The sequence below is a fragment of the Sarcophilus harrisii genome, chromosome 2, assembly GCF_902635505.1.
Source record: "Sarcophilus harrisii chromosome 2, mSarHar1.11, whole genome shotgun sequence".
Classification (NCBI taxonomy): Eukaryota; Metazoa; Chordata; class Mammalia; order Dasyuromorphia; family Dasyuridae; genus Sarcophilus; species Sarcophilus harrisii.
Window position 1 is genome coordinate 565,378,985 of NC_045427.1, and position 12,150 is coordinate 565,391,134.

General features: G+C 34.5%; 1 protein-coding gene across 7 annotated transcripts in view; it reads left to right on the forward strand.

Moving 5' to 3' along the window:
* ADD3 (adducin 3) overlaps nt 1–12,150 on the forward strand; it is a 149,825-nt gene that overhangs the window by 115,714 nt on the left and 21,961 nt on the right. For all 7 annotated transcript variants that reach the window (XM_023495996.2, XM_031955821.1, XM_031955822.1 and 4 more), the window contains one exon: nt 4,301–4,524. In XM_023495996.2, the coding sequence (XP_023351764.1) occupies nt 4,330–4,524 (195 nt within the window). In that variant the 5' untranslated portion in view covers nt 4,301–4,329. The remainder of the gene's footprint in view (nt 1–4,300; nt 4,525–12,150) is intronic.

The window sequence follows — 12,150 nt, forward strand, 5'->3', positions numbered from 1 at the left end:
TACCTACTGACAAGCAGTTTTGCATTTTTGGGTTCAATTTATTCAATCTAGCTTGGAAACTTACTGGGAGAGTTATTACTAGGAATATAGTTTGGAAACATAAACTTTCTCAAAGATAACTAACTTAACAACTGAGGTTTTATCTGATTCCTATAATGTTCCACAATTCAATTTCCTATGTCCTGCATTATATTCTGTGTCTTTTTGACACTATGGTGATTGTTCTGATGGGGGGAAATCTTTGTTTATGAAGTAAAGTATATTTATTTTAACATCATTATGGGACAAAGATGATATGTCCCTCTCTAACACATACTAAAATACAAAATCTTTTAGAGAAAAAAGCCTCCAATATTGAAACACCAAAAAGTTGCTAAAGTTCAGCAGGATAACTCATAATTCTTCACACCCCATTCATGATAGGTATTTGAAACTTTACTTTTATGATACACATTGTTGCTATTCAGTATTATAGAAAATTTCCATTTTATTACCAAAGTCAATAAAGAAAATTAAACTTGCTAAGAAATTACTATATCTGGTTGTTTTTTGCACATGCTAGACACACACACACACACACACACACACACAGAGCCATTTCTAAATACAAATTCTAGATCGGCACAACTGAAAGCTGATACATAATCAGCTCAAAATAGCTCACTTGAAAGGGCCCTTTTAGTAGCTCTTTGTGACAACTACATATCCCAGATTTCCTTATACAGTCACAAGTTCATGCTATTCTATTTTATTTTATATATTTTGTATTTTAGCATTCTAGAAATTATAATATTTTGACATATATGGTATTCATCCATGCAAAATAGTGACAGGAACTCCCACAGAGTAATGGAAGGCCACAGGCTGCTACAAATAAAATCCTTGACAATTCCAGTAAATTTGTGATGGAAAGTGCCAACAAAATCCAGAAAGAGAACTATGGAGATGGAATGTGGATCAAAGCATAGTATTTTAACCTTTTTTGTTGTTGTTGTTTGTTTGCTGGCGGGGGGGTTTCCCTTTTGATATGATTTTTCTTGTGTAGCATAACAAATATAGAAATGTTTAGAACATTTGCACATGTTTAATCTATATCTGATAACTTGCTATTTGGGGAAGGGAGAAAAATTTGGAACACAAGGTTTTGCAGGGTGAATGTTTAAAAGTCTTAGTATATATTTGGAGGAATAAAATGCTATTGGAAAAAAATATAAAATTCTCAAGTGGCAACCCCCCTATACTTTGAAGGGACTTATTGACCTTAAACATTGTCTCCTAGATTTGATCTGGATTTTGTGTTGTCCTGTTCAATCTTTTGGATTGAAAACTAAGCACAAATTTTTCAAAACTTAAGGCGAAAAGTCTTAGATTGAAATCTGACTCTGCTATTTATATAATTTTGTTTTAATTTTTATTTTTTTAATTCAATTTTATTTCAGTTTCAGTTTCAAATTGTCTCCCTTCTATCTTTCCTAATCTACTGAGAAGACAAAGAAAACAAGACTCAATACTGGTGGATATAGTCGTGTAAAACAAATTCTTACATTAGTCATGTCCACCAAAAAACAATTAATAAAGGAAAATATGCTTCAGTTTGTACTCTGTCATTTCTCTGTCGGTGGAGAGTATATGTTTCATTAGAAATACTTTGGGGGCAGCTAGGTGACGCAGTGGGTAGAGTACCAGCCCTGAAGTCAGGAAGATCTGAGTTCAAATCTAGCCTCAGACACTTAACACTTCCTAGCTGTATGATCCTGGGCAAGTCACTTAAACCCAATTGCCTCAGCAAAAAAAAAAAACAAAAAAAAAAAAAAAAACTTTGTAACTGTGATTGGTCATTATATTGATTAGAAATACTAAGTCTTTCAAAATTCATTTTCTTTACAATTTTTTTTATTGTATAAATTATTCTGGTTCTATTCCTCTCACTTTACATCAGCTCAAACCATCTTCCCAAGTTTTTGTGAAACTACCCCCTTTATCATTTCTTACATAAGTAATAGTATCCCATCATATTCATGCATCATAATTTTTTCAATCATTCCCTAATTGATGAGCATCTCATCAGTTTCCAGTACTTGTCACTACAAAAAAAGCTGGCTCTTTTTCTTTATTCTTTTATCTCTTGGGGAGTATAGACCTAGTTCAGCTATGTAACCTTAGACAAGTCATTTAAGTATTGTTGATCTTTTTGTTCTCTTCTGTAAAGGAAGAATAATAAAAGCATAAATCAGGGGATTAGAATTTGAATTTTATCTTTGAGTCTTACTACTTTCCACTAGTACAAAATCTTTTGGGGGAAGAAGAGCCATAATAGGTCATGATTTTTTTGTAAAATAAGGGCAACATGGCACTTCCAGCTTTTCTGTGCTACTATGACCCTATTATCTGAACTGCCTATTTTACAAGGTTAGTAAGTAGATCAAATGAAATAATCCTTTTAGAATACATTGTAAACAATAAAGCATTATATAAGCATCAGTTTTTATTATTAAGAGTAACTAGTTCATATCTTGTTTCCTCCTAACATTTCCCTTGATCAGCCTACTCCACCACTACCCAAATCCTTTTCTCCATTGTACAATGGTGTCAGTCCCAGACTTGTAATGGAAACTTTCTACTGCAAGAACATCTCAGTGCATGATTCAGGGAAATGCCAGGCTACAGGGGCAGGTAAGGGGACACTGAGGGAGCAGCACATGTCCTAGAGAGCACTGCCCTGGTCAACTTTTTCAGTCTTTCTGAGAAATTTACAGTCTGATAAACTGAACAGCTTCCTAGCACAGTTGGGTATTTACTTAGGGCCAGGCCAGGGCAGTGTTGTTTTTTTACTATATATGAGACCCTGCATTTATTGTTCAGTCCTGTCTGACTCTTTATGACCCCATTTGCGTTTTCCTTATAGAAAACAATGGAATATTTGCCATTCCCCTTTTCAGCTCATTTTACAGATGAGGAAACTGACACAAACCACTGCAAGTATCTTTTCCAAGAAAACCCCAAATGGGGTCATGAAAAGTCAGATGGGACTGAAACAATTCAACAATAACTGTACCCTATGTCAGCCCAGGAAACTACCCATGATAGCTAATAGCCCCTATTTATATAGCACATATTATGTGTCAAGCATCTTGGCCCCTTTCAATGTGACAACCCTTCAGATAGTCAGCCAGAATTAGTACATTCTTCTCCAAGTCTTCTCTTTTCCAGGTTAAAAGTCTAGCACTCTTTCCTTAGGCCTCATATGGCATGACTGGGAGGCCATTCACCATTTTGCTTGTTTTAAAACATGATCTAGATGTCTCTTTCTAGGCACTTTAAGTTTGTACTAAGTTTCTAGGCTTTCATATCACACTGTTGAAATCATATAAAGTTTGCTGTCTACTAAAATCCAGATCTTTTTTCCTTTTTAAAAAAAATCTTCATGATGTTTTGTTTTTACTTTCACCATTTCCAATTTACCCCTCCTGTGAGTCTCTTATAACAAAGGAGAACAATTAAGCAAAACTAGCAACATGTTTACCACATTTGTAGCACCACTCAATTCTCATTTCTTTTACTTAAGAGAAATATATTTTCTTTACCTCTCATCTCCTCACACTCCACTGAAAGAAAGGGAGAAAAGAAAAACATTTCTTGTAACAAATATGCATAGTCAAGCAAATATCACTTCATTGCCTATAAGCAAACACATACATACACAAACATAAACTCACAATCCCTTTAATCTGCCCAATTTTCATTTTCCAAGGAATTTGCTGAATCACTTGAAAATCCTGAAACTATGTGTTATTCTAGTGTGCTGGCAAATTGACACTGAAATAAAGTGAACCTGCTAAATAAAGTTAAGGTTCAATCTATTAAGAAATCAAAAAAACATTACTGTGGTTCATAATATAGTTATGGTTTTGTTCAGATGAAAAAAATGCCCAAGGAATGATCAACATTACAAGTTATCTGCACATGCAACAAAAAACGTGGTCTTTTACGATCTGAATCATATTTTAATTTTCCATTTTGTAATCACTGTTCTCTTTCACAGTTTTATTTGGCAATTAGTTGATCCCATTATCATGATTTAGCTACTTGTTTTCATCAGCTTCCAAAACATAGTTTACAATTTAGTGTTATTACCTAGCTGATCTTCACAAAGATAGAACTTGATCTGCTTTCATTTGAGAAACTACTAAGGATGTTGCCATCATTACTGGAAGGACAAGAACTTTTTTTATGCTTACACTCTTTAAATTAGATTTTATAATGATCTAAATTTCTTCCATTTCTCTTTTTCTTGATGCAGGTGACAAGAAGAATTGACAGCCTTGAAGCATGAGTTCAGATGCTAATCCAGGAGTGATCACTACTCCTCCCCCTCCCAGCATGCCTCAGAAAGAGAGGTATTTTGATCGTATCAATGAAAATGACCCTGAATACATTAGGGAAAGGAATATGTCTCCAGACCTAAGACAAGACTTCAATATGATGGAGCAAAGAAAGAGAGTCACTCAGATCCTACAAAGTCCTGTAAGTCAAAGCAATTTAAGGAAATTAAGTTTTTCCTCCTATCTAGGAACATTGAGTATAGAGGTGGAAAACTCAGGATGCCCCATTAAAAAAGGAAATCAGATGAGGATGGGCGTGGAGGAAGTTCCCGTTGCCCCCAATCCTTTTGGAGAAGCAGACAGCTAATTTATATGTTTGGCTTGTAAAGACTTAAGAACAAACTAGCATTCACTAGGGTTACTTTTTCTTGTGAATTTTCTGGGTGCTATGCTTCATTAGAGAAGTACAAAAGCAACTAGTGAGCTCAAGGACATTGAGCTCAGGCTGGGAAATCACTGGAGTGCAGAAAGGCATGACTGATCTAGGAGGAATCAAGACCTTGGTGAGAAGCCACTTACGCACAAATGTCATCCTGCAGTTACCTGGAGGTTCAGAATGGGATTGAAGGAAAGCTTGAGAAAAGAGGAAAGAAAAGATGATTTTGTCATCTGAAACCTATTTTTATAAAATAAAATCTCCCCCCTTCTTGATTTTAAAGCTATAGTGAGACAGGATAGAGGCTGATAGAGATCTGGGCTTAGTCAGGAAACTTGGGTTCAAGTGTTGCTTTGGATGCATATTAGATGTGTAAACCTTGGATTAGTGTCCTGAGCAGTTCCCTAAGATTAAAAATTACAGAGAAAATGAGGACCTGCCTTATATTCTCTTTCTAAATAACACTATATCCACGAAATCAGAGATCCACCCCCTCTCACTAACAGGCTGTAATTCTATTTTTGAGACAACATCCAGATTCTCTGAATGAACTCTAAAAGAATTATTACTGTTGTTCTAACCTCAGAGTAAAATCACAAAGGCCATGTGTTGGTTGTGGAGGATGAGAGAGCAACCTAATTGAACATGATTGAAAAACCACAGTGGTGCTGAGAATGCACATACTTTCTCCACAGGTGATAGAGAGATCATGGAGTCTCAGCATGTTTTTCACTACAGGCTCCAACTCGGCTCAGGTGGCTCTTGGATGAACCCTTTTTGTTTGTAACTCAGTTTTCTGGATAAGGATTCTTTAGTATTTAAACTTTCAAGTATTGTATTATAAAGGATTGATCAAATTTATTAATGAAGACTAGCTTATTATATGCACAATGAACTCAAAGCAGCATTTGTAATGAAATTAGCATGGCCCCGAGGCATCATTCATTGCTTATGGTCATGTGAAGCTCAGTTTGGGAATATTAGATTTCTACCTATTAAAAATGAGTGTGCAGGCATTGAGATGTTCAAGGTTACTGTAGCAAATTATTTCTTTAATTTCCTATGGGCAAAATTGCAAAATTTGAATCAAAAGCAGACTAGGGATTCTCTCCTCAAGCAACTTGTGCTTGAAAGTGACTCAGACAATAATCATGAGGCCTTGATTAGGGAGTAGCAAGTACAAGATTCTAGAGATGAAACACTTCAGGGAAAAGATGAAGTTTTCAGTTTGAATGTTACTTCTAGCTTCTGATAAACAGAGAAGGACTTAGACAAACACAATTTCTAGAGTAAAAGAAGAAAGACAAAAAGAAAATTCAGGAATGAACAAATATTTGTATGTTTTTAAAATAAGTTGTGGTAAATACTACACTGGTTTATTAACTTTTGCTGATCATTATCAGCTGAATTAAAATAGTCTAGATAGCAAGAAGAGTAAATTGTATTAACCAATCTAGAGTGGCAAAAATAGTAACACTGTAATTTAAAGAAGATAAAATTGAGAATCCTTAGATGAGTCTATATTATATATTGAGGTTATTTATGAAATACACTTAGAGTAGATTATTGACCCCTAGTTATAGCTAAGAAAATAAAATTTGTGTTAGGAAATTTGTGCCTTTGGATCCATTGCATTGCCCTGCAGTTTGGTGAGTGCAGAATTAAGATTTCCCACCTTGTTTCTGATTTTTCCTTGATAAACTACCTAGGCTCTGACTTTGGTTTTTTGTTTTTGTTTTCTTCATTTGCAAACTGGAGGTTCCTTTTTCTAGAGAGCTGGGCCAGCCTCAGAGCTAAGAAGAGGGTCAGATCTCACCTCTGACACATAATGGCTTTGTAACTGGGCAAGTCACTTAACCTTTTAGTATCCTAGGCAACTCTGTAAGACTATAATTTGCAGAGAAAGAGCAGCCAATTTGCATTGGTAGGGAGATTCTCTTCATGATAGAATTTCCCATGCTAAGGAAATCACAGGTGCATTCTCTATCCCCCCCTCCCCCCTCATTGTTTGCAAATTGACTTAATAATACTGGTTATATTTGCATCTAATAAAGATAAATAAATAGTGGTTTAGATAATAATTAAATAATTAGACAATAATTAAATAATGATTTTATGGATCTTCTTTTTCCAACTGGCCTTATGAAATGTCCAGTGATTAGTAAAGAATAAAAGGTTGCCTCTGTTTTGCTACTATCAAAGAGAAGAAAGTAGACAGTGATTTAATTTTTAAAAATAAATTATAGGCAGATTGTTCTAAATTTGACCAGGGAGGCTAAAATGGTGTGCACTAGACCTTTGAGAGAATGTCTGCAATTTTTTCAGATTTCCACCTTAATATTATGATAATAATAACAGCTAGCACTTATAAAGTACATTAAGGTTTGCAGAGTATTTTACAAAATATGTTATTTAATTCTCACAACATGCTTGTGAATCAGATGCTTTTATTATCCCTATCTTACAAATGAGAAAACTTGAGAAAGAATTTGAACACAGGTCTTCCTGACATAAAGCCCCACACTTCATCCACTATACCTCTTATCTGCCCCTAAGTTATACTAATGTAGAGTCTTAAGTCAGAATAATCTTGAGTCCTGAGTTGTCTTCTCTTTAATAATCTTAAGTGATGAGTGCACTTTCGGCTCTGGAGCCTGGATTCAAATCTTTTTGAGAATTACACTGATTTGGTTGACATAATTCTGTCCCTAAAGAAACTTGTTTTCCAAATATTTTCTATTTCATCATTCTGAAGGTGATGCGGGAAAGATTCCAATCTTTGATTCCCAACTCCCCCCCCCAGTTAATGTAAATTACCCTTTGACTCACAAATCCTGGTCCCTTTGAATTCCAATAGAAGATCCGGATCTGTCCCAGCCCCACCCGGATCTGAGCCAACTTTGGAGCTATACCCAAAAGCCCCTCGAGCTAAGTCTTCCACTTAAAAGAGCCACACTGGGAACCCCTCTTTGCAGAGATTCCAAACATGCCAGCCATGTGAGGACCCTCTGTCCACTGGACCCTCCGTTCAGTGCCCTCCTTATCTCTACCTTCATCTATCTCCTACTTCTAAACTCAATAATAAACCTCTTTTATCAATCTAGCTCTCGGGCTACTAAATGCTTTTATTGGGGACTTGCACCGCTACTAGACCTCGTTTACCGCCGTATCCTTGCGCCGAATCTAAGGGGGTTGCAGGGGAACTCTGTTGACTCCCTGTACCCCAAACCTGCCACTAGACCCTAACTAAACCCTAATTTCATTTAGGTACCCCAAATCTAGACCTCAACATCTACACCTCAACAAAGGAACAACTAATTGTTGTTGGCTTTTTGTTTTTGTTTTTTGCCAGATGGAGGAGGATTTAGTAGAGATTTTTTTAATGAATCATGATATTGAATGAAGTCAAATATAGAATCAAGGAGTTAGGATTCAGAGGCCAAAGAAAAGACAATAGAAACTTCCAATAGACCAAACATGAAAATGTGATTTCTTAAACCAGAAGACACAAGAAAAGGCTATTTGGACAGTACAACAATTTTTTTCTCATCTTACAGCAGAGATTCTTAACTTTTCTCTGTGTGTCGTGAAGACTAAGGACTTTTTCTCAGAATAATACTTTCATATGCATAAAATTATATCCATAGGATTACAAAGGAAACCAATTATACAGAAATCTTTATCAATTTTTTAAAAATCAAGTTTATGGAACCTAAATTAAGAACCCCTGTCTTTCTATGGAAATGCCTTTAGAGATGGTAATTGTAAATCATTAATTATGTATTATCAAAGCCTTATGTAGGAAAGAAAAACTGCTAACATGGCAATGTGGATTTCTAACACACGCAAGAGTTAGCAAAAACTTCTTATTTTCCTGTTTTCCACATGGGGCCCACAAGGGTGGGCTTAGGATCTTAAAAAGTTAGGATCTATGTCCACTTTTCACCACTTCAATTTTTTTATAGATCATTTGACTCGGTAATACTTAATAAGGACCTATATACTTCCCTTCTCATACGTACTTATTTTTTCATTTGTGACCATAATACAAAAAAGGAAAATATAAAAGACTTCATTTTGGACAGTCAGGATTTTATGTTACGCTGAGTGTTCTACTTTAAGATGGCTTATGATTTCATTCTCCCCAAAGGAAAAACTTTTTTATAACATTGATTAGAGATTCTGAGAGTGTCATAATCAAGAAAAGTCAAAGATGGAAGCTTATGGTACTTAGAAATAATATATTTAAGTGTATAAAAAAATCATTCATATTGTTTTCTATACCCATCTTATATGAGAATCTCATGAAGATAAAAAATTCAATACTTTGCTTTTATTTGTATTTATTATGTTTATAATTATTCTCTATATACTTACATGCATATATTATATATGTAATCCTACCCATTTGAATTTAAGCTTCTTGAGAATAAAATTTTTTTCATCCTTTGAATTTGTTTTCCCCAACACATAGTGGGTGCTTAGTAAATATTTATTGACTGATGGTTATCTGCCACCATTTGATTTCAAGGCCTTGAACAAGTAATTTTGCTTGTTGCTGTTTTCAATGTGTAAAATTGCTAGCTTAGATTAGGTTATACTTAGCCCTTCCATCAGAAATATTCTGTGATCCTAAGTATGAATGACAGAAACATAAGCAGTATACATCTTACCACATGAGCCAAGAAATTAGGGGTGGAGGACAATCTTCCCCTTCCCTTTGCCATCTAATATTGCTCCTATCCAAGGACTTCTGACTTTTCTTCAGATACTTCCTTAGCTGTTTCTTGTAACATGACACCTTATAATCTTTTTTTTTAACAGAATAATGTTTTCATAATGAACTTCATAATTACCAATCTTCACTATCAGACAAAAATAGGTTTGAAGACCTACATGTTTCTTGTTTTAATTACATGGGCTAGCAAAAATAAGATATTCTTAAATAGAAAACTGCTTTGATAAAGTTTAATGAGAAAATGAGTAAATAGAAATCGAATAGCAGTCATAAGGCCAGTTTTTCTACAAATTTCTTTAAGGCAACAGAAAAAACAAAACAAAACTAAGTTCTCTTTGACTTGTAGAAACTCTACACAGTGTCTATGGAAACACTAAATTGGAATGTATATATTCTCTGAATACAAATAATGAAGTGACCGTGACAGGTCACAGAAATCAGGTATAGTCTCATTCCCTTGCTCATCAAGTCTTAGTGAGGTAAAGTCTTAATCCCAAAACTACTAAAAAACTGGGTGGTCCTTGAGTTAGTAAAAACCGAAAGTTTCTCAACAGGCCCCAGCTAAACTTGACTGTTTAAAATGGAAAACAGCTGGTGGACTTGAGGGGAAAAAAAAAAAAAATTTCAAGCTTCTGGACCTTCCTTCCATGAGAGACAGTTTAGACTGATGATAAAAGAAATGTTCAATGGCATTTGCAAAATAGGACAGCAAGAATGTAGGTGGTGATAACTTGGGAATTTTGGTACCCTGAAAATTTTTCAAACCAAAACAGTGTCAAATGTTATAAACATTTCAAAGTTAGGTGGAAGTCACATATAATTCCATTATGTGTATCTGTATAACCAAAGTCTAAAAATGCTAACAATAGTTAGGAGGAGATTTAAGTTATAGAAACTCTTTATTATGTTTATGTGTGTTTTTCCCATATATTCTCTCCTTGAAAAGATACCATAATAACTTATTAACTGCATGTTAAGATATTGTTATAAGAGATAGCTTATCCGGAAGACATATCTTTATGTTTTTCTTCCTTTCAACAGGCAGTAATAATCTATTTTCCAAATGGATACATTACTTTATGGAGGAATTCTGAATTTATTTTATTTGTAATGCTTCTAAACCCCCTTCAGAGGAGACCTAATAACATAATTGCAGGGTGCCTTGGGCACAGCTAGTCTATAATCTTTTCCTTTTTCCTTCTTAGTTTTCCTCCCAACAGTAATTACCTATTATGAGGTTAAAAACAATCTCTGACATATTTCTGATATCCATCAGTATTCTGTTAAATGATCCTCCATTGTAATGGAGTTGGATAAACCTAATAAATTAATCTTAATTTAATTTTGTTTAAAATTCACTGAAATGCATCTTTCTGTTTCTTTTTTTAAAATTAATTCTCATCTATATTGTTTTCCATCTCTTGCTACTTCTTTCTCCTGAAAGTTCTGTCCTGTTAAGAATTTTTTTAAACTCAAAAACATTTCAAAATTCTTTTATTTTACCAAGAAAATCTTTTTAAACATCTCTGAATGTGAATACACTGAGCACTAAAGGGTAGCCTCAACCTTTGTAAACTTCAAACTCAGAAATCCTATGCATTTAAACACACATCTTTTTGAAAGAAAAAAAATCATCTTCTCTCCAGTTTAAAACTTTTATTTTTCACCTGGTATCTTTAGCAATGCTTTTCTGAGTTTTTTCCCGAGATCTCTACACTCATTTCAGCATACTGGGAATGAACTAAAGTAACCATTCATTTACATATAGTGTTATAGAATGTGATGACTGTTTTCTTGCCATCATCACAAGGTGAAGGCCCCATTCTCCCCAATAGATGATGGATAGGCTAAATTACTTTTGTGAGAATTTCTCATTAGTGACTTTTATATGATAAAGCTTTTTAAGAAAAAGCTGCTTATATTTTGTGAAATGAATCATTGCTATTGTGGATTCACTATCCAGATTAAAGATGGAATTTCTTTCAAATTCTTGAATCTGAAGGTTATTGATATGGGGGAAAATAAAGTCTAAGCAGCTGAATTTATTCAATAGGTATTTGGTTATTCAATAGGTATATACTAACATATATGTTGAGATAAAGATGTATAAGACATACAAGAATCTAATAGTATGAGAGAATGATCATATAATAAAAAACAGTATGAATAGTGTCCTCCACTGAAGTTCAGCTATTATTACTACTTGATAAGGAGATATGATTCTCATAGATTTTGCTAGTAGAGTGCAAACTCTTTAACAGGTCCTACTGACCTAGAAAAGCTTTGAATACAAAACCAAACCATATATTGTATATCAATCTAAGGATTTCACTGGCTAGGTTTCAAGAGGCTTACTGCTGGAAGGTTAGTCACAAAGAGCTAAGGTGTGAAGGGTTTATCTCCATGGAGGGAAGAAAGGATTACAAGAAAGAAATCACAGAGCTCTGGGGCCTAAGTGCCAAATAAATGGTTTAGGCAGCAATAATTGCAACTCTTTACATTGTAGTGATTAGGGTTAGGCAAAGCTTTTTTGGAGCAGGTATTTGAGTTTGGTTTTGAAGGATAGCTAATTAAGATGTTTAAAGGTGAGACCAGCCAAGACTTGGACCTACATCTTCTGACTCCAAGTCTAAGAGTCTTTCTTAATCTCCACA